The sequence below is a fragment of the Diabrotica undecimpunctata genome, chromosome 7, assembly GCF_040954645.1.
Source record: "Diabrotica undecimpunctata isolate CICGRU chromosome 7, icDiaUnde3, whole genome shotgun sequence".
NCBI lineage: Eukaryota > Metazoa > Arthropoda > Insecta > Coleoptera > Chrysomelidae > Diabrotica > Diabrotica undecimpunctata.
In genome coordinates this window covers 60,941,835-60,963,496 of record NC_092809.1, presented here as the reverse complement: position 1 = coordinate 60,963,496, position 21,662 = coordinate 60,941,835, and the positions used below count along the sequence as shown (strand labels likewise).

The following is a 21,662-nucleotide window of genomic DNA, read 5'->3' as shown; positions in this document are numbered from 1 at the left end:
GATCTACTGGAACTGGAGGGTTGTATTTGGTCTCATTCGGTAGATTTTTGAAAAATATTGAAAACGTTTTGTATGTTTTTCGATCTGATGTAAATTTCGGGAAATACTCGACCGTCATACTTTTTTGGCACACCCCGTAGATCTAAATCATTGTTGAAATTTTTTTCAAAGCTGGATGCTGTGAACGTTGTCTATTTTTGTAAAAATATCTGGAAGTAGTGGACTCAGAATTATCCATAATAATAACGAAACAATTGTATACAAAGTACACTTTATATATTTTAACTTAAAATTGTGGTTGAATTTGAGTCGAAACTGAGAAATAGTTCTTAATGTTGTACAAATATTGAAATAATTTGGCTTCGTACACACCATCGCTCCGCTCCGCTCTCGATATCGGCCTAGTAAAGCATCTAAATTTCGAAAAATATTAAATGTGATATAAGCTTGAATGACATTTTACCCCGGCTAATACCGATATCGAGATGTCGCGATCGTGCGTACCAAGCTTAACTGATAAACATCTGGTGCTCCTAAACACCTGCCAGGATTTAGTAAAAAACTACATAACAAACTTTGAATGTTGTTCCGTACATATTTACATAAAATAATTACTTCGTTCCTATTCTATTGATTTGAAAACTGATATGATACAGTAAAAAAAAAACAAGAAGAAACTGAAAACTAACTGATATATCAAAAAAAGAGAAATTTTTGTATGATTTAAGTGTGGTATACGATAAAGTATAAATATTTTAACATTTAATTCGTAATAAATAATTAGCTATATACGTAAATATTTCATCATTAAGCGATTAGATTATTTATGAGATTTCATAATTTTTTAATAATTTTAACGTATTCGAAAGAGTTAAAATTAATATACTAACTGGTAAACCTATATTTTATACTATTTGTTTCGGTTAATCAAAAAACAAAACAACTAAAACAATTTGGTACCAATTTTCGACAAAATATTTTTCTCCAGAAACATTTAAATATATCACAGACCAAAAATTGACAGCAGGTACAAACCATACAACTACAAGTTTAATCATAATTCCGTACCAATCTCTGTTTCGATGAGGTCGTGGTGAGTGATCCTAGGCAGGGCTTTGATTCCAGGCGTCACTTGATTGGTTGTCGTTTGATACCTCAGATGAGGTACTACCATCGGCCTCTGAACTCGCTCGTTTCCCGAAAAGAGATTACTAAAAAACTTCCAAATGCTCTTGTTGCTATTTTTCTCGAATGGCGCATCGCTTTTAGATGCTCGCAACATTTCAGTCCAACGAACGGCTTCTTGAAGTTCCATAAAACGTTCCTGAAATCGTGTCAAACGTTGTATAATCTCTGAATATTTCGACACCATTAAAAATAAAATAGCCTTTACAGATCACATTTATGGATATCACAATTGTCTAATTGTCAATAGCAAGTGAAATTTTCTTTTATAACGGGTAAGAGAAGATAACCGAAACAGAAGTGAGAAGACAATAATACGAGCATGTTTGTGAACGTAAGGCTAAAGGAACCAGCTGATATCCAATACCTCACAGTCTCAATACGGAATGTTGCATAGATAGCAACTCCAGATATCACAAAGAAGATCCCATTACACATAGAACTATTAATTGAGAAGAGAAGAGCTAGGCAAAGATGGTAAAGATCAAGAAACATATTAGATAAAAGGTACTTACTTAAATAGAATTATTAAAAAATATAAAATGTTTGTGAAGAAAAACAGATTGATAATCTTTAAACAGACTTTAAGGAGACAAAGAAAATGAAAATATTAAAGATAGTAAATAAAAAAGTACGTACCTTATATTGATTACGTTCCATAAGAACTCTAGCCATTTCGACCCTAGTAAATCTCTTCCTTTGAGCCATAGGTACGTCGGCTTCTTCGTCAGCTTCTTGTTTCGCTTCGTTAGCTTCTTTGACTTTCTTTAATTCATCTTCTAGATCGCTAATCCTTTCTTTCAGTTTAGTTCTAGAAACGTTCAAAGATAAAATTTCTTCCCGCAACATGTCAATTTCTCCAGTTAACTCGTCCACTTTTACTATCAGATCATCCTTGACAACGTTCAAAGCATTCCTAGAAAAAACAATAGTGAATGGCTGTAATATATTCGTAATGTATTTAAAACTCGTATTATAATGTTATTGCCAAATGATTTATTATATGGTTTTGCATCTTGAATGTCTTCAGCTAATCAAAATAACCACCTTATTGCTAGGTAGCTTTTCATGTCAATCATTTTCTGAATCTCACAATTATTGAAAATAGATCATTATTCAGCGACAAACCGTTACTTGTTGGTGAAGACGGGTCTAAAACACAACGAATTCTTGGTGTTAGGCTTTATTCTTTTAGTACATCGTAATACCGCCAAAAAGAATTGACATTGCCGTTGACACTAGTTTTCCATACCATATGACACAAGTGACATATGGTTCAGAATTTTATATTCTTCCATAAAATTTACGTACATTTGACGTAATTCTTAATAAGTTTCGTTCCAGGGCATGAAACCTAAATTCTGCCTTATATCTGGATTCTCATAGATTTTCCGGATTTTGTTTTAATGGCATATCGACTACGAATCATCCATCCGTGTTTCTTGTAGTAGTTACTTGGAAAATCTGCTCACATAAAATTTTAGGAGAGTGGTTGTAGAAGCCAGATCTGGTAACAGTTAACAATTTTATACTCAATAATTATTAATACTAATTTATTGTTATACTATTATTTAATAAGCAACGTAATAGAGTACGGTCAGTCACGCTGAATGTACTCTCTTAACGCATCCGGTGAAAATTGGTGTACACACATACATTACAGGGTAAACAAAATATGCGCCCGATAAAAATCACGGTCCGTTGACCTGCCAAAAACGTTCTTCTACAAAAAGCCTAAGACTGAAATACGTGAACAATACTTTTAGTATTAAATATATATTTTAAGATATTCTTATAATGATTGTTATAGTCATGAATTAGTTTAAATTGTGTTAGAAATAAAAAAAATGTACTAACTTTGTTGCAAGTAGCTCATTATTTTCCATTATAAGATTTTCTACTTCTTTTCCCATACCTAAAAAAAATAAATTATGGGTATAGAGACTGGTTTGCATTTAATAAAAAGTACAAAACACTTTCCAGAGAACTTCTAAAAATAAAAAGTTATGTTATTAAAATTTCGGATAAAAGTATTGGTTTTGATACAATCGATAATAATCTATTTTATATTTTTATTATTTCTATATTCTACGTGTGCGTGATCAAAAGTTTGGCCATGAATTTAATAAAGGCAGAATATTTTTATTCACTTGTTTTGCAAGTAGTTTCTTAAATATTCTTATCTAATTAGATAGTATTATTAGCTATACGACGGCGGTACGATAAGTACTTAGCCTCACCGCCAGATGAAACTACTACTACTATCGCAAGAGAAACTTACTATCGTGTAGTGCATTCTCGTCCGGTTGGAGGACTTGGAGTTCGCTGACTACATTTGTTTCATAACCAAACATAAAAACCTTAGGCATAGCAGAAGAAGATCGACAATCTTGCAAAATACTACAATGTAAGGGGCCTTAAGATAAATATAGAAAAAAACAAACTCTTAAAAAACAACAGCCAAGAGACTAAAATTAAAATAAATGGAAGGCAAATAGAAGAGGTAGATAACTTTACATATCTGGAATCAATCATGGAAAAAAGACGGAAGTAAATCAGATGTAGAAAAAAGAATAGTAAATGCACAACATGAATATAACTCCTTAAAGACAATCTGGAACACACGCAATATATCAGAATTAACCAAAATCAAAATATTTAACAACTGCATTAAGAGTATATTATTGTATGGCTCAAAATCTTGGGAGACAGGAAGAAACAACTACAAAACATTACAAACCTTTATAAATAAATCGTTAATAAAAATTTTAAAAATATACTGGACTGAGAATAATAAACTCAGAACTAAAACAAGAGACAATAACAGTCACGATCAAAAAAGCGGAAATGGAAAGGACATATACTAAGGAAAGACCAAAATAATATAAACAGACGGGCACTCGAATACCATCTAGACGGAAGAGGAAGGATGAGAGGAAGATCGAATAATAATAAGGTGGAGAGAGGTCAAACAGAGAGAGCAAGAAATAGAGAAGAATGGAAAAAACTTGAAAATTTCGAAGGAATAAAACAGAAGAGCCATCAGCAGCCAATCAGTTATCTTTTACACTTTCATTGTTGTTTTGACCGCGTGTGGAAGCAAGAGTGCCCACGGATTTTAGGAAAATGGAAAAAGAGCAATATCGGTCAGTGATTCGATTCTTGTTTTTGGAAGGGAAGTCATGCAACTAAATCAAATGGAGATGCCGTGTACGGTGACTTCTCTCCTTTGATGGCGATCGCCAAAAATTGATTTAACGTGTTTCAACGAGATCACCGATTGAAGGTGGGCGAGATAACTGAAACAATAGACATCTCAAAAGACTGCATGGGTTATATCGTGCATCAAATTTTGGGTATGAAAGTTGTCGGCGAGATGGGTGCCGCATTTGCTCACTCCGGACAAAAAGTGCAACCATGAGACCATTTCAGATCCGAAGGAGTTTCGGTATCGTTTCGTGACCTTAGACGAAACATGGATCCACTGGTACATACCCGAAACAGTGGACTTCACCAGGCGACCGTGCTCCTAAGAAGACAAAAACTGTCTTATCGTTCGGAAAGATGATGAAAACTGTTTCTGGGATTCACCAGGTATGAAGTACATTGACTACTTGGAGAAGGCAAACCAGTCACAAGGTTTAACTATACCAAATTATTGAACCGATTCAACGCTGAAATGCAGCTCACACCTCCGCCGTCACCACAGGAAAATTGGGCTGCAAGTGCTGCCCCATCCACCGTATTCTCCAGATTTGGTTGTGTGCGACTTCTTTTTGTTTTCAAACTTGAAAAAGTCACTCGCCGAGTATAAATTTGATATAATCATCTAATATAATATAATATGATAATATAAATCATCTAATCAAATGGTCATCGCTGCCACTGAGGCGTACTTTGCAGACTTCGAGAAAACATATTTTTCAGATGGATTAAAGAAGGCGGAACATCACTGGGTCGAGTATATCGAGCTAAAAGGAAACTACGTTGAAAAATAAGTCACCATTTTTCCAAAATTTTCGTGTTTCTTTTGTAGGTTAAGTACTCCTCGGACCGCTCCCGTACAAACTTACAAGCAATTTCTTAAATAATATAATAAATTAATTCGAGGATTTTGGTGGTTATCCATTCTTTTCTTCGTCCTATTGATTCCATCGCCTTCTTCTGGATTTTCCTGATTGATAATTTCTGATTTTATGCAACTCAAGCGGACCATTTCCTCTAGATGCAACTCTAGATGAAAAAAACGCACCGATGTGTATGTATCATAAAAGATCCACTTCATTAAACAGCGCACCCGCCCAACACAGAAAAAATTTCGATAAATAACCTACAGAATTCGCCATAAATGTCACGTGTGAATATTTCTGATTCTCAAATGACTGAGATTATTTGAGATTGAATAATATTATTCCCCATACCCCTGATTGCGGTACTCTGCGTTGGAAAAGTCCGGAAGCCTCTCCCACCACTGAAATATTTCACGCAGAGATGACCTTCAAGTATTTACTGAGTTCTCATTGCTCAGTCGTTGTTTTCCAGGCAGTTTTTTCTCATTATATAAGCTAGCAGGGGCGGGCTCCGAGATTAGAATTGGCCATTTTACCCAACAGTGCGAATTCTTCTAAGCGATAATTATTAATGTAATTAGTAATTGTAATATTTATAATTAAGTGAGTTTTTGAGTTAAATTAAATGAGTTAAACCACTCAATTTCTTAACCCACAGAACAACGTAAAAATATCAAACCACCCTCGTTTTTGACAAATAATATTACCGTCACTTTATAAGATTTTAAAGATAATATTTGTTACATGGCCAATCTCTTTTAAGGTAAGTGTGAAACAATATTAGATTTTGATAATCTACTTACCATAAAAATTATCGTTGACTGTCCAAGTAAATGGTTAAATGAAACAAAAAAGCGTTAGTAATAAATGAGCATCGCCAATACTTATACTTACAAAAATAGACATTTGTACAAATATTAAGCATTTAAAATATTAATGAAATGTTTGGGATAATGCAGAAGTTAAAATGTTAATTTTTTATATTAAATAAACTTTACAGTAGGACTTTTTAGGAGTCTATACTTAGATGGTATATTATAGAAGCTTAGAGAGCATTATATAAAGCAATGTCATGCGATAAACTTTTAACAAAGTACGAAAATTGATTAGAAAATAAATCAGTTACTTTCCAAATAAAAAAATACCTAATATGTATTTTCATTCATTCGAAAAATTTTAACAAATCTTTCAAGGCATTTTCTATTTCTATTTTATTATTACTAACAATAATAATCAAGCCAATATCTGGTTGTCAAAAATGTTTGCATCATAAGTTTTTTAGCAGAGCTTGAGCGAAACAGGAATGACGCCAATGTCGGTAAGCATTGGATCTGCATTAGTTAGGATCATAGTAGCTGTGAACGTGTCGCCAAATGATCGTTATTCTTCTTTGTCGTGTGTGGATTCGTGTATCTCCATTGATATTGGTTCGATCGTGACGCGTGAGGTGTCATGTGATAGCTTTTAGCGAAAGAATATCTATGATCCAGCGATAAGACATACATTAAATAATAGTGAAAGAACTTATCAGCGATGTAAGAACGGGAGGCTACATATAGCAGCTTTATTGTAGGTGTTAGCGACAGATTGGTAGCTACCTGTATCTAGCAAAGGATTGTTTGTACATAGAGAAAAAATTTAGCGAAAATGACATATAATAAATGTATTCCATAGATGATTTGTACTTGGGGAAATAAAGTAAGTAATAAAAGTTGTATGTCAGAGAATCGATGTTTGCTAGTTTGGATGTTTATGTCGAGAAGCAGATGGTATGACCGTGCGTATTAAAAAATACGAGGCCTCGGTGTAACAATACAATTGGACTGGCAGTAGAATCGTGTGTGTAACTAAGGTCTTTCTATTTATTGTACTGTACAAAAGAATGGTATAACTCTGTCCAGTAATGAACCAAAGAATGGGAGTTTTTGACAATCCACCTATTAGATCTCCTTTTCCGTTCTCCTTTAGCAATCATACATCCTTCTATGTTAAGCCGTTTGGATGCTACATACTTAAGCCTCTTTGGCATAACTTGTATATTTTTCAATACCATTGCATTGTATTCGTTAAACCCTATCACGTCCATCCGGACAAATAGAGACAAAGATGCGCGCATATTGCCCTTGCTCCAACTGATTATGCAGGGAAAGATCCAAGGAAAGAGAAGCATAGGGAGGCGTAGAATGTCATGGCTGCGCAACCTGAGAGAGTGGTACGGATGTACATCAAATGAACTTTTCAGAGCAGCCGTCTCAAAAGTCCGAATAGCTATGATGATTGCCGACCTCCGCCGCGGAGATGGCACTTGAAGAAGGAGAAGATATTGCCCTTATTGTATACTGGTATCTTTGATTTTTCGATTTCGTTTTATTCTATTCATCAAACCTTGTCACTTTACACGACTCTGTAGGTCAAGCTGTTTAGATATTAGCACCATAATGCCCTTTTGTTACAGCTACCATATTTGATTTTTCTATGCCATTTGCATCTCCCACCTCCTTCCTTTTTCAACAAACCATCGCACCCTCACATAGCTTAAGCCGTTTGTTTACCAAATGCCTAAGATTCCTTTGGTTATCCACCCTCGAATCTCCAACCCATCAATATTTACTTTTTGAACTACCCTCTTTCAAAAATAACCAAAATGAACCTTGACGTTTTCTTAATGTGTGAAAAATTCTACAACGCAACAGAGCCATAGAGCAATAACAAAACTCCTCACTGCCATTTAAGAACAAAATATTCTTAGATGTGTTCTTAGAGGTTAGAAAAGGCATTTGATAGAGCAAGGCACAACAGACACAACCTAACAGCATGGTTCCAACTCCTACTACACCATTATAAAATCCATTCAATTAAAATAGAACACAGTGACTTTCACATAATTTCCCATTAAATCAGGGGTGCCACATGGTGGTAGTGTGCTGCAACCTCTTCTTTGCCTGATATTTACTGCGGACATCCCAACCACAATTACAACAGAAATCTCAACATTTGCCGATGACATCACCACAATCGCTATCAACGAGGACTCCATCACTTCATCGACACATCTATAAAACCACCTTAACCAGCTAGAAATATGGCTCAGCTAATGAAAAGTGAAATTAAAGGAAAAAGTTAATTTACGTCACTTTTACAAATCGAAGAGATGAATGCCTAACAACAACAATAAATGGCACGCAGATACCATTCAGCACTCAAATTCAATATTTACGAGTAACTCTCGACCAGAGAGTCAACATGGATACGTCACATCCAGCCAAGAAAACCGAGATTAACATTAAAATAAGAGAAATGGCTGGCTCATAGGTCGAAAATCAAAACTGACAATAGAAAATAAGCTGCTCCTGTACAAATGTATAATAAAACCGATTTGGATCTATGGTATCCAGCTTTGGGGTTGCTCAAAGCCATCAAACATTAAGATAATACAAAGAGTTCAATCAAAAATATTAAGAATGATGTCCAATGCTCCCTGGTTTGTAAACAATAAAACCCTACACGACGACTCAGCTTTGGTAGAGGAAGAAATCCGAAGAATATCAAGAAGTTACCTTGAAAGACTAAGGGGATTGAACTGTGACATGAACCATATTAAGCATAACACAAAAGTTCCATATATTTGTCTCCCATTGTATAGTCTATAGTTTATAATAGTTTCAAAGACTTTTTACTGCGTTTCAACTACTTATCATCGTAGAAAGTAACACAATTATTCTGAGAATAAAAATTACTGATTATGTGAGGGACGACTACTAGAAGACAAAGAAAATTAATGGTAACGTAAATTAACACAGACTACAATAAATTTTGACTTAGTTAAAGCAAGCATATTACAGACCTTTAAATGCAAGCATTAATGCTTTAGGAAGCAAAAGGGCGACTGAAAATTACCTACCTATATACATTGTACATTTGTATATTATAGTTATATACATTTGTCTTACCTGACGATGCATATTCTCCTGGATGAACCCATCCACCTAAAAGATAATATGCTAATATAGTTCATTTGCAAGACATATATTTTTCGTAAAATTGTTTTAGTTTTAATTGAGTTGCTATACGTTTCTGTTTATATGAATTTATATTAATATTGTTGTTCTAACAGTTTCGTATTGTTTGTTGTAACAGTTCCGTAAGATTTATAAATATCATAAAGAAAAAGTCCCTTGACGAAAAAGAAGAAGTATTAAAGATCTAGAATGTCATCGAAAAATTTCAAAATGTCTCGTAAGGTATGGAACGTCAGAAAATGTATATAAACAAAGGAAGTTGGTAATTCAAGTAGTAGTAGTAGAGATAATGGATTTTCTAAAGAACTAAGGGTCATATGGACGCAAACCACAAGTTTTCGTCTAAAATAAGTTGTACTAATCATCCTAAAAGTTTCAGCCGTTAAATTTCATTCTTTGCCAGTTCTTCGTTCAGGTTGTTTCTACTCCATTTTTTTTAAAAAGCAGTAAAATTTGTTTCTTTTCTTTTTGTTACCTAATTTTTAATTTTTGTTGTTACAGCAAATACGTGAAATCATGAGTAGTTCCAGAAAAGTTATTCATAACCAAGGTAGACAAATTATATACAATGTATATCAGTTTATGAAAAAAGAAAAGGAACAAGAATCCCTAAGTATCACCATGAGGAATTTGCAGGAAAGAGTGACCAAAGCTAGGGACGTTTCTGTCAACACGGTGAAACGTATTGTTCAACAATCATATAAAAAATCTTCTGGTGAACGCTTTAAATTACCTCGAAAAACTATTAAAAAACCTTCAACTTCCAAAGGGTCCGTTAACGAGTTTGAAGAGGAAATAATTCGAAGAACTATTTGTTCTTATATTGTAATCCACAAAAAGGCCTACAGTGAAAAGAATTTTTGAAGAAGTAAAGAATGAAGAAGGGTAAACTTAAGTGGCAAAATAGACTAGTCTAGAAAAGAAGGTAAAAAATAGGATTTAGATGGAGACAAACTGTAGATAACAAAAAAGTTTATATAAAATTAAAAAGAAATGAATATTTAAGAAAACTTAAAAAACTACAAAGACGAGGGAAAGCCGATTATATATTGTGATGAAACATATATTCATGATTCACATGCCGTACGAAAAGCATGGACCGATGGTCAAAATAAATATTTAAAATCTCCTGTAGCTAAAGGTCAAAGGCTTATTATTGTTCATGCTGAGGGTGAAGCAGGATTCGTGACTGGGGCATTTAACATTTTTAAATCGGGGACAAAGAGACTACCGCGACTAAATTAATACATAGTACCAATTTTATAAAATGGTTAAAAGAAAAATTCATTCCTCATGCTCCGTAATAAAGCATAGATACTGGTAATAGACAATGGCTCTTATCATAATGTACTCCTAGAACCCATTCCAAATTTTTCCTGGAAGAAAGAGGCACTGTTGAAGTGGCTTGCTGAAAGAAATATTTTTCATCCGGCCAAAGCAACTAAGGCCGAATTATTTACAATTGTAAAAATGCATATTTAATTGATAAAATTCTAGAGGAACATTAACGTTATTGAAAAAATATGGGCATTGGTAAAAAAACAAAGTTGCTGCCTGCAACGTAATTTTTTAAATTGGATGATGTATGGAAATTAACCAAAAACAAATTTAGTGAAGTTATTTTAGAAAATTGGAAAAACATTTGCGCTAATGTCACAAAAGTAGAAAATGAATATGTAGAAAGAGAACATATTATAAACTTAGAAGAGAATACGAGTGGCAGTGGAGGTATATTTTCGGATGATGAAGACTATGACGATTTGTGACGACGTGTGCAATCCACTTGAGTAGATAATATTAAACTTGTTTTTACCAAAAACGAAATATTCATTTAGAATGTAAAAATTTGAATAGCTCTTAATAAATGGTTATAGCAGATGTAAATTAAGTCCTAAACTGCTAAATGATCTTTAATTGCATTAAATTATTATTCTCAGACGCCCACAAGCTGTCTCTAGCTAATTTTACATTGTCATTAAAATATTGTAATATTCTAATTTGCTGGTAATGAGTATTTGCTATCGACAATTTTAACCGCGTACACATCTTATTCCCTCTTGGGAACATTCGTTCTTAGATGTGTATTGTGTTTTGCTGATATACCCATCGGTTGTTTGAATAAATAGCAGTTTTGATTGAAGTGACCTTGGAGTAGGTTGTTAGTGTAGCACGTGCATTTTATTTTCGAACATTAGCTAAAAATAAGGTAAGTTTGAGAAATAAAAATTATATATGCGTTTATAAGTGTTGACAGGATCTACTGATATATTGAAATAATAAATTAACTTTGTTGTTGTATTTATCCCAAATTGTTACTGTTCCCGTACAAGAACATTGTGCGCTAAAGGTAAATTTTGACACTGAAAAAAGGAAATATTTTATAGTTTGTTTTTTTGTAAGTTGGTAGACTTCTTTAATGCATTATTGATTTAAACAAATTAATTTGAATAAACCTGAAGTAAACTTTCTTTTCAGAAAAAAAAATGGATGAATTTGAGAGTATTCCAACAACATCGTTTTACAACAATAAAGCAAAAACTATTCAGCCCTATAAGTTACGAAAGAACTATCTGATGAAGATAACGTTGAGCCGTTAGCTGCACAAACCACCAGGGTTAGAGTAACCACTGACAAGTGGTCAAGAAGTGATCAAGAAGATAGTTTACAACCGATGAATCGGATACTGAACTACCTACGAAACAAAAATCTATCAAAAAAGTCATATGGCATGGCGTCCTTCAAAAATTCTGCGAAATGTAGATGAACTGCTTTAGTGAATTACTTTCAACCAACATATTGCAACTCAATTCTCCTTACAGATTGTTTAGTTTTTTTTAACCAGATTTTATAATTGAGGCAGTTCGACAAACTATATACAGCGCTCAAATTTACAAAAACCAATTACCACATGTCCTGTAGAAATTAAACATTTTATGGGAATATTGCTGTGGATTTTTCTAATAAAAAAACCTACTACAAGACGCTATTGGGTTCCTACAACAAGAATTTCACAAGTTGCAGACGTAATGCCTATCAATCATTTTGAAACTATCAAAAGGTTTCTTCATTTTAGTGATAATTTAAAAAATACACGGAGTCTTGATAAAATCTCGCCCCTGATTGAACAAATAAAAAGATCGTGTTTGCAGATATCTTTAGAAGAACACTTATCTTGTGACGAACAAGTTATATCGTTCAAAGGACGTTCGAGTATAAAGACATACAATCCCAAAAAGCCTCATAAATGGGGATACAAGATGTGGGTTTATATAATTTTGAAATTTTGGTTGGAAAAGATTACACAGAATTACCGAATGAAGTAAATTTGGGAGCTGGTAGCAAATGTTGTAGTTCAATTCAGCAGAGAAATACCGTCCAATAAACACCACAAACTCTTTTATGATAATTATTTTTCACGTATACTACTGGTGTCATATTTGTCAAGACGAGGCATACATTCTATCGCAACAATTCGTACAAATAGAATTCTGAATTATAAAGGTTGGCAAAAGAAATTAAAAAATTATAAAGGAGAAGCATTCAGGAACACTGGTACTTATGAGAATACTGCAATACATACAGTCCAATGGTGTGACAACAAAATTGTGTCTTTACTGTCAGATTGTTGTGGAACTCAACCAACAGTAAAAGTGGAAAGATTCTTTCGCACCGAAAGAACTAGGAAAGAAATTGATTGCCCAGACATTGTACAACAATATGACATGGCACATGGGCGGTGTGGATCTGCAAGATTCCTTAGTGGGATTATATCCAACCAAAATCAAAAGCAAAAAATGGTACCACCGTATTTTCTATCATATGCTGGATGTAGCAGTAGTCGATGCTTGGCTATTAGACAGGCGAATCAAAAGCAAATTGGAAACACTGAAGAGATTATATCACTGCTGAATTTCAAAACAATTCTAGCTGAACAACTAACTAACAGTGGTGTTTTACAAAAAAGAAAAGTGTCGGCCTAGAAGTTCCACACCCTAACAAACATCAAAAAGAAGATAAGAAGACGTATTGAACCTAGACCCAATATATATATATATATATATATATATATATATATATATATATATACAAATAGAACTGTAAGGGAAAATCAAGGGTCCAGTGCAAGAAATGTAAGATGCATTAATGCTTTCATTCTAAAAGTAGTAACTGTTTTAAGAAGTTTCACAATTTGGAATAGTTTGATACTGACAATACATCGATCTAATATGTATGACAATTGGTTCTAATAAAAAATTTTATACATAATGTTCCCAAATAGGCACAATTTTTTTTTCTCAAAAACCGAATCATTAAAAAAAATGTGTAACGGTGAATTCTATACATACCTATTAAGAGTAATTTAATATAATTTTATTTTATTGTGTCAAAAAATAAAATAAAATAAATTCATGCAACAGAGGGTTAAATATTTAACAGATTAATAAACATTAAGATTTATAATTAAACAGAAGTTTACCTATATTTATTAGAGATCTTACATTTATAATTTGATATTTAATGTATGAACACAATTTTAATCTCCTTTAATTAAATATCTCATTGTTTAAATTATATTTTGCAATTAAATTCTTATGTTATTTTTAACCCACTTCGCCTGGGCTGTCATACGAAATACTTAAATGTGTCGTGACATTTTCAGTTTTCATTTTACCCTTCCAGTGCATCGTTGCCAATTCGATCTACGAAACTATTTACAACGTCATAGCTCTAGAAAATCCATTACATCTAATTAAGTTATTGAACAATTTTGTCATTCAGTTAAAGTTGTCATCAAGTATTATAATATTAGAAGAAAGACAGTTAATATTTGATTTCATGTATAGTGCCTCTGTATATTCGCTTACACGTATTTCATCCTAACAGGACTCATCAGAGCGACTGTTACAGAGGCTCTGTAAACCGTCGCTCTGATGAGTCGCGAAATCAAATCTTAACTGTCATTCTTTTATTTCGATATACTCTTAATGAGTACAAGAAACCAATTCCGGTAAGGATTTTTGCTTAGATGAGGAGATATGTTGTGGAATGCAACTTTTAGATTGATCATTTTCTTTCTTTACATATGTTAGCATCGTTTGTTTTGACTTGCAATTCTTAGAAGTCACAGATTAAAGCAAAAATCTGAATTTTGATTTCATCAATAGAAATCTTCGGATTTCTACTTTCGTGATTTATTATAATATTGTTTAAGTGATCATAAAGAAGTGTAACAAGATATATTAAGATTACCTGTAATATCACCACCATCGTCATCTGCATCTACATCCTAAAAATTAACAAAATAATTTTTAACTTATAAAGGAAAATTTCACAGTGGTTGGTTTAAAAATAAACTCACAAGGAAGTGTGAAACTTCTAGTGTACTATCCGTTGCAAGATAATTCGAATGGAATTCCCCAGATTAAGAGACTGGGTCGATATCAAGCACAAAATGACTGTACTCTAGTAGAAGAAAAATACTTACAGTTCCAAAACATTATAAATAGAGTAGTTATAGATTTAAACGATAGCGATGATAGTGATACCGATTTAAATGTAGACGATCTTCTTCTTCTTGTGCCACTCCTATCGGAGATTGGAAATCATCAAGGCTATCCTGACCTTGTTTACAGCTGACCTAAATAGTTCATTAGTGGTACAGCCAAACCACTCCTGGATTTTTCCTTGCATTATATTTTGAAGTAATGCGTATTTATGTCCTCTCACCGTGTGACCCAAATATTCGAGTTTTTTTGGTTTGATCGTTGACAAAATTTCTGGCTCTTTTTCTATCCTTCGCATTACTTCAAAGTTTGTGACTCTTTCAACCCAACTTATCTTCAGCATTCGACGGTAGCACCACATCTCGAAACTTTCAATATTTTTTATGTTGTTCTGTTTGAGAGTCCAGGCCTCTACACCGTATAATAGCGTGTTAAATATGTAGCCCCTTAGCATTCTTAATCGTAAAGGGATGCTTATATCTCTGTTACAGAAGGTGGCCCTGGCAATTTCGATACGTCTTTTTATTTCATTGTTTTGGTCTCCAGTTTCGTTTATTGAAGTCCATAAGTATTTGTAACTTGATACTTTTTCAATTTGAATGCCGTTTATACTAATATGTGCTGGTTGTGTCATGTTCTTACTCAAGGCCATATACTTGGTTTTTTTTTATATTGATACTTATGCCATAATTGTTGCAGGCAATATTTATATTTGTAAGTAATCGTTGTAATTCTTCTACTGTTCTTGCAACTAGTACAGTGTCGTCTGCGTATCGAATATTATTTACAACCTCTCCATTGATTACGATTCCTTCGTTTGCTTGCAAAAGGGTTTCCTGGCAGATGCTTTCACTATAAACATTAAACAGCAGCAGTGACAAAATGCATCCCTGTCGTACTCCTCTACGTATTTCTATTGCTTGTGATATCTCATTTTCTATTTTGATGTTAGCTTTCTGATTCCAATATAGATTGAGAATTATTCGCAGATCTTTATTATCTATGTCCTTTCTTTCAAGAATGTCTCTAGCTTATCATGGCATACTCTATCAAACACTTTTTCAAAATCGATAAAACATGCATGTATTTCCTGATTAACGTCTAGGCATCTTTATGTAAGAACATTCAAACCGAAGAGAGCTTCTCGAGTACCTAGTCCCTTTCTGAACCCCATCTGTGTATCACTAATATCTGAATCCAACTTTGGATAAACTCAGTTGTGGATGACTTTTAGAAATATCTTTAGTATGTACTTTTAGAAATATCTTTATGTAGACGATAGTTAAGTTTAAAATTATTTTTTTTTGTATTTTTTCACATATTAAATATATATTTTAATATAAAAGTATTACTTATATGTGTTTTTCTTTTACTTTGTGGGATTACCGTAATTTTGATAAAATGTATCAGTATATAAAGTCCGACCCTGTATACAACTATACCTAGAAGATTGAATCCGAAATATCTTGCAACGAACTTTAATTGGTATAATTTATAAAATTAATAAAATTATGAAAACATTCAAAAGAATTATTAGATTTTCACTTCACAGCTTTATTGATATAACTGCCTGATCTGCCCACTCAGTTGGCTGGTAACTTTGGCTTGACCCAGACGTGGTCGCCATTTCGACTAAGAACTGAGTTTTGGATAAATCTTTAATCATCGACATTATGTTTTAGAAATGTCTTTGTGTAAATAATTCGAGTAAGTAATTATACCACATGTTTTATATTAACAGATAAACTTCTGCTTCTTTTTTCACTAAATTAAAGTGAACTTACTTTCTTTCAGGTATCACTGATGATGGTCTGATAAGACCGAAAACATTTTGAACAATTTTGTAATCCTTTTTAATATTTTCTTAATTTTATAAATTATTAACAATTACACTAGAAGTTGCTAGTGTAATTGTTAACTAGTTAACTATTACACTAGAATGAAAAGCAAATATAAAAAGAAATTATGAAGCAAATGATGTAATTGACTTTGTAGTGGCACGGGATTTGGCTGTGCTTAATAGGTTCTTTATGAAAATTGAAGACCAGTATGATACCTAACATAGTGACAAAGGGTAAGTGTGTAGCTAGTCAACACCGACCGGAAAGGAAGGGAAAGCAAGTAGAACATTAGAAAGTAAAGTAGTGGAAGTTAAAAGATAAGGATTTGGTAAAAATCTTCACGAGTAGAGGCTGGACGAGTTTTGAGGAAAAAATATGGTAAATGATCGGTGGGAAGCTAACAGAAAGTTGTAATACGAGTGGGAGAAGATGTGCTAGGGAAAACATCTGGTAAAGGGTCTCCTAGGACAAAGAAACTAGGTGGTGGAACGATAAAGTGTAACAAAAGATTAGGGAGAAGAAAGAATCTAGAAAGAGGTTTAAAAGAGAGACATTTTACATATAAGGTAGCAAATAGCTAAGGAAAAATCGTCTGTAAAGCTGTATGCACTGTTGGAAACACTCGGGGGGATGGAAAGATTATACAGCATTTCTAAAGCAATTGACACGTCATCAAAGGACTTGACTTACGCAGATTAAGAAGAAGAGTCTTAAGATCCGAGTACTTTAGAAAGGATGTACACAATGAAAATTTGGGAGATAACTGTAGAGTGAAGGTTCAGGAGCCCTGGCTTGCCTCCTATTTTACATTGCCTTGAAAAGGGCAGCCCCCGAGACACATGAATTAGACATGGCGGTACTGTTTAAATAGATCGATATAAATCTTAGTACACGCTGATGATATTGACATAATAGGGTACTTCCAGAAAAAAAAAGTATAGGTACACAAAATTTTCGATCTGAGTTATGAATTAATGTAAAAAAAAACAATATAAAATGTACAATACTTACATGGTAACTTAATTCTTGGTACAAAGTATTTCCACTCCTTTGTTCCTTTTTGGTATTAATACGACTATTATTATTTTGCGTCGGTGCCTGAGGGCTGATCGGAGAAGTTATCACACTCTTATTCTCCAAATTAAGAGAATCAGTCGCTTGTCCCCTCTCAACTTTAAGGACACCGTCTCGTACGTTGTCTAATTCGCTATGTAGGCTAAAAAAGGAAAATGTTAGCGCAAATATTAATTTTTATTAATGGATTTGTTCCTCTTGTTGATGTTGCTCTTCTAAAATCTAATTTTAGAAGAGCAACACCAACTAATAAACCACTGTAGAAAATATAAATATCTATATATAGACATAAACATAACTCAAGACGGCAATTTAGACGAAGGGATTAAACACAGAAATAATCAGAAAAGACAACTTATTCGACGACTGCCTAGTTCAGAAGGAAAAAAGATACACACAGAACTTAAAACAGCATTGCCAGAAGCATTGTTAAATTTGAAAACAAAATATAACTACTGAAAGAGAAAACCCTAAAGACTTTATAAGCAACAAAATAGCTGATTTGAGGAGAGAGGTCAATAAATCAAGATTAGACATAGTAAGAAACGAGAGAATCCAAGAAATTATGGGCGATCAACATAGAACAGAAGAAATCAGAATCAACCAACTAAGATCTTACGGGCACGTAAAAAGAATGGATATCACCAGAATCCCAAAAAAAGTATTAAACTGGACACCGCAGGGAAGACGAAAGAAAAATAGAGTGAGCTAAGATGAAGAGAAAGAGCCGATAAGGATATAAGAGGGAAAGGATATCGCTTAGTTAAGTCCAGACATAAAAATAAAACGAAGAATAGCAATGACTAAAACTACTTTTATGAAAATGAAGACATTTCTTTGTAATAATCATCTCAGTTTACAACTAAGACAAAGAATAGTTAAGTGCTATATTTGATCTGTAGTTTTGCATGGAGCAGAAGTGTGGTCACTAAAAGACTCAAGTATGAACAGAATTGAAGCAATGGAAATGTGAATTAATAACGGATGCTGAAGATACCTTGGACAGCAAGAAAAATTAATAAGGAACTATTAAGGAGGGCCAACAAATATAGAGAATTGTTAAAGACTGTTAAACACCGGAAAATGTCTTATCTGGGACATATAGTGCGGGAAAATCGGTAGAGAATACTGATCCTTAAAAGCAAAATAGAAGGCCGTAGGGGTGTAGGAAGTCGGTATAAAATACTGATCCTTAAAGGCAAAATAGAAGGCCGTAGACGTGTAGAAAGAAAACAGGTTTCTTGGTTAAAAAAATTCGTAAATTTATTCATACAGCAAATGCAGGACAATTATTCCATGTAAGAGAAGATCGAGAAGCCTTCGCAATGGTGATCGCCAACGTCGGATAATTCTGATATGGAACGTGAAGAGGAAGAAGTCAGGAACATATGGGACGAGATGTATCAACCCAATATCTGGCCGACTGGTGTAAAGGTAAAAAGATTTCACATGAAGCGGTATATAGGTTTTTTTTTAAATAGAGGTGGAAATTTTTAAAAGTAAAAACAAGTGAGTGTGATAAGTTCATGAAACCAAATGCTGTAGATGCTCCTGGATTTAAAAAAGATGCTATATCCAAGTGTCAAGAGCCTGAAGGTGGTGCATAACAAAAAACAAACTAAAGCTAATTCACATAAAGATAAATTCAAAGAGGAATAAAGCAAATGAATTTGAAATATTCTTAGCTCACAAAAACTGTGACACTGTTTGTGTATGGCGTTGGCACACAAATGGAGAGATTGAAGCTTTTTATATATATATATATATATATATATATATATATATATATATACATCCCACTATCGTTTTAAGCTCTTTTCACGGTGCAGTCATTTAGCATCACCAAGAAATGCTATCATTTTCTATTTATAAGTCGTGTATGTTCGTTTAGTGCACCTTTGTAGGCTTGGCACCGTTGTCGGTTTTTCAATAATCCGATTTCTTTATAAATTAAATTGTTTACATCAAACCATCATTTTAACATTGGGAGGTAAAATTACTGTATTTGGTATCATTTTAAAGCCAATAGATGTTGCCAGTGTTAATACTTAAATAATATTTGAAAACATAAAAATATCGATCGGTTTTGGGTCAAGTTCAAATGCAGACATTGAAACTACCTGCCGACCGGCTGGGGTCAACCAACTAGTTTTTTTATATCAATGTTCAGTTGTTATATTTATTCAATTTAGATATTTTTTCCCAGAGAGTTGTGTAGAGGAATATTTTACATATTTCCAAGCTGTTTAATCGAAGCTATCAGTGAATAGTTTAAGATAAATATTAGATTTTTATGGGATTAGGTCAAAAATATTGGTTGTGATTGGGATGAGAATCACATTTTTAATTATTTAATGTTTAACATTTTGATTTCAATTCAGGAAATCGTTCTCAAAAAACGTTTTTTGTACAAAATGTGTATACACATTTTTACATAATTTGTACAATAAACAAGGTTAAATATTGGAAATCGTATCGTTAAATATTAGTTAATTAAAAATGTAATTTTGAAAAAGACGTACAGTTGATTTTGCTTTGTTTTCTTAAACAATCTTAAAAGGCAAAATAAAAAATTTTGCTTATAAAACGTTTTGTATACATTCTAAAGAAAAATAATTTAAATAAAAGTTGTAGACCATAAAAAGTTTTCTATGTAGAGAAATACCAAATTTAAATACATAAATAATTGAGATAATTCCAAAAAACCATAAACTCTAAGATATTATATGTTTGTAGTAATTTATAAATGTTAATAACTTTGTTTTGTGACTAACGACAGATAATATAGCTACTTGAAATCATGGCAATTGATGCGTTATTAAAGTGTGCTAAATATCAAAAAGATCAAAAAATATTTTACAATTTATTCAATTTGTTTATCACAGAAAGCAATTATTTAAACAACTGTACTTGTCCAAACTCGTATGACTATAAGTATTTTGTAACTTGCAATCGATTATTTGCGCTTTCAGTTTTAGGGTATATTAAAAAAACTTTTAACATATTATTAAATTTTTTATTAAAAACCAGTTTGAATAGGGGACTTTTTAGTTTTTAGACCACTTAACGTTTTTTTAGTTTCTTTGACAAGTGAGGATTAGGTTATTTCTTCATATGGGCTATGAACAATTGTCTAGTCAAGTCAACACTATTATAGTTACCTATACTTTTCCAGTAGTCATGCAGACGGTTCATTTTAATTGTCCCCATATGGAACTTAAGCTCGAGAAAAGTCTTAAATTCTGTTTGTGTTGTCTCTTTCCAAAACGCAATCCTCGATTTTTCTGAACGACTTTGTGCAAGTATTTTGTCAGTCACTTCCACCATTCATTTAATCCACATCGTCCTCGCCCGATGCTTCTAACAATGATTGTAATTCAGCAGTGGTCAATCTACGTTTATGTTCACATCTACCTTTTTTAGATGTCGAAGGCATATTATTTACATCCATTTCTTTATAAATACTATAACTCACTTTTACGGAGGTAATTAACAATAAAAACGTTCTACTGGAAACTATCAACTTACGACTTCCAATACTATAAGGCCACTTGAGCCACAATACGTTTTTACTCAATAATAGTTCCTGTATAAGTAAAATTGTTTTTTAATGTGCTTCATTGAAGCACACTAGATATATCGATACCTCACTTCAATAGCGTAACAAGTCCAAAATTCAAATATTGGAGAAAACGAAGAAAAAGAAATTTCGCATTTTATATTCTATATATTTTTTTCAATTTAAATTCTTTATAAACGAAAATAAGTGATTTAGTTTTATAGGACTGTAGAGAATTTTATTACATAAAAATATTTAGATAATATTTGTTTAAACTAACTGAAATTTAAACTTTAATGACTTGTTACACTATTGAACTAAACTTTTTTCTTGAATAAGGTACGGCATAATTTAGCTACTTTTTGTAAATATAGGTCTGTTTGGAGACTACAGGATTTGAAATAAAATTA

The 21,662-nt window shown here is 32.8% G+C and overlaps 1 protein-coding gene across 3 annotated transcripts in view; it reads right to left on the bottom strand.

The window, feature by feature from the left end:
- syd (JNK-interacting protein syd) overlaps positions 1-21,662 on the bottom strand; it is a 141,439-nt gene that overhangs the window by 68,271 nt on the left and 51,506 nt on the right. For 2 of the 3 annotated variants that reach the window (XM_072537418.1, XM_072537416.1), the window contains exons 4-10: positions 17,631-17,835; positions 14,525-14,561; positions 9,206-9,241; positions 6,059-6,076; positions 3,043-3,100; positions 1,825-2,101; positions 1,069-1,324 (exon numbers count right to left, since the gene is read on the bottom strand). In XM_072537418.1, the coding sequence (XP_072393519.1) occupies positions 1,069-1,324; positions 1,825-2,101; positions 3,043-3,100; positions 6,059-6,076; positions 9,206-9,241; positions 14,525-14,561; positions 17,631-17,835 (887 nt within the window). The remainder of the gene's footprint in view (positions 1-1,068; positions 1,325-1,824; positions 2,102-3,042; positions 3,101-6,058; positions 6,077-9,205; positions 9,242-14,524; positions 14,562-17,630; positions 17,836-21,662) is intronic. The other variant, XM_072537417.1, reaches the window with a different exon arrangement.